General features: G+C 33.7%; 1 protein-coding gene across 1 annotated transcript in view; it reads right to left on the minus strand.

Annotated features, from left to right (window-relative positions):
* Positions 1–606, minus strand: part of LOC102681828 — an 11,265-nt gene that overhangs the window by 3,692 nt on the left and 6,967 nt on the right. The window contains exons 10-11 of the mRNA XM_006620851.2: positions 405–557; positions 96–291 (exon numbers count right to left, since the gene is read on the minus strand). Of these exons, the coding sequence (XP_006620914.1) occupies positions 96–291; positions 405–557 (349 nt within the window). The remainder of the gene's footprint in view (positions 1–95; positions 292–404; positions 558–606) is intronic.

The raw sequence follows: 606 nt of genomic DNA on the forward strand, positions 1-606 counted from the left end.
TCCTTAGAAATAAAAAGTAATATTGTTCTAATTATAATAATTGTAAAAATTTTAATATAAAATTAATAAATACTATGATAAATTTGTTTGTATACCGTGTTCGTTCTCAGGTCCAGGCGGTTCGACAATGAAATTCATTTTTCCATCAGAGTCAATGCTCTGGATAACCGTGGCTACCACTGGTACCTTCACTTGTACCGCTTTAATCCTGTCAGGATCAGCGGTAATCGTCGGACTTAGGCTCATCTTGCCCGCCATGCGTAAATCTTCAGCAGTGGCAGGTGTCAAGATCTAAAAATTCACGAATAGAAAGAATAAAAATAATAGAAAGAATAAAAATAAATAGAAATAAAAAGGTAATTCGTAAAATTCGTTTTCCAATTAAAAATTGAAAAATTCGTTACATTTTTATGAGTCCCAGTTGGAGAGACTTTCACCAGGACAGGAATTCCTTTGGCTGGTTTGAACAAAGCGAATGGCGTTTGTCCCTCGATCAATGCCATTTCCATCGCCTTCGTGTCGATTTTATCTATCACCACCGATTCCATCACATCTGACTGTTAAATAAAACATATTTTTAACGAATTTATTATATATATATATATA

Source organism: Apis dorsata, unplaced genomic scaffold (genome assembly GCF_000469605.1).
Source record: "Apis dorsata unplaced genomic scaffold, Apis dorsata 1.3 scaffold_547, whole genome shotgun sequence".
Classification (NCBI taxonomy): Eukaryota; Metazoa; Arthropoda; class Insecta; order Hymenoptera; family Apidae; genus Apis; species Apis dorsata.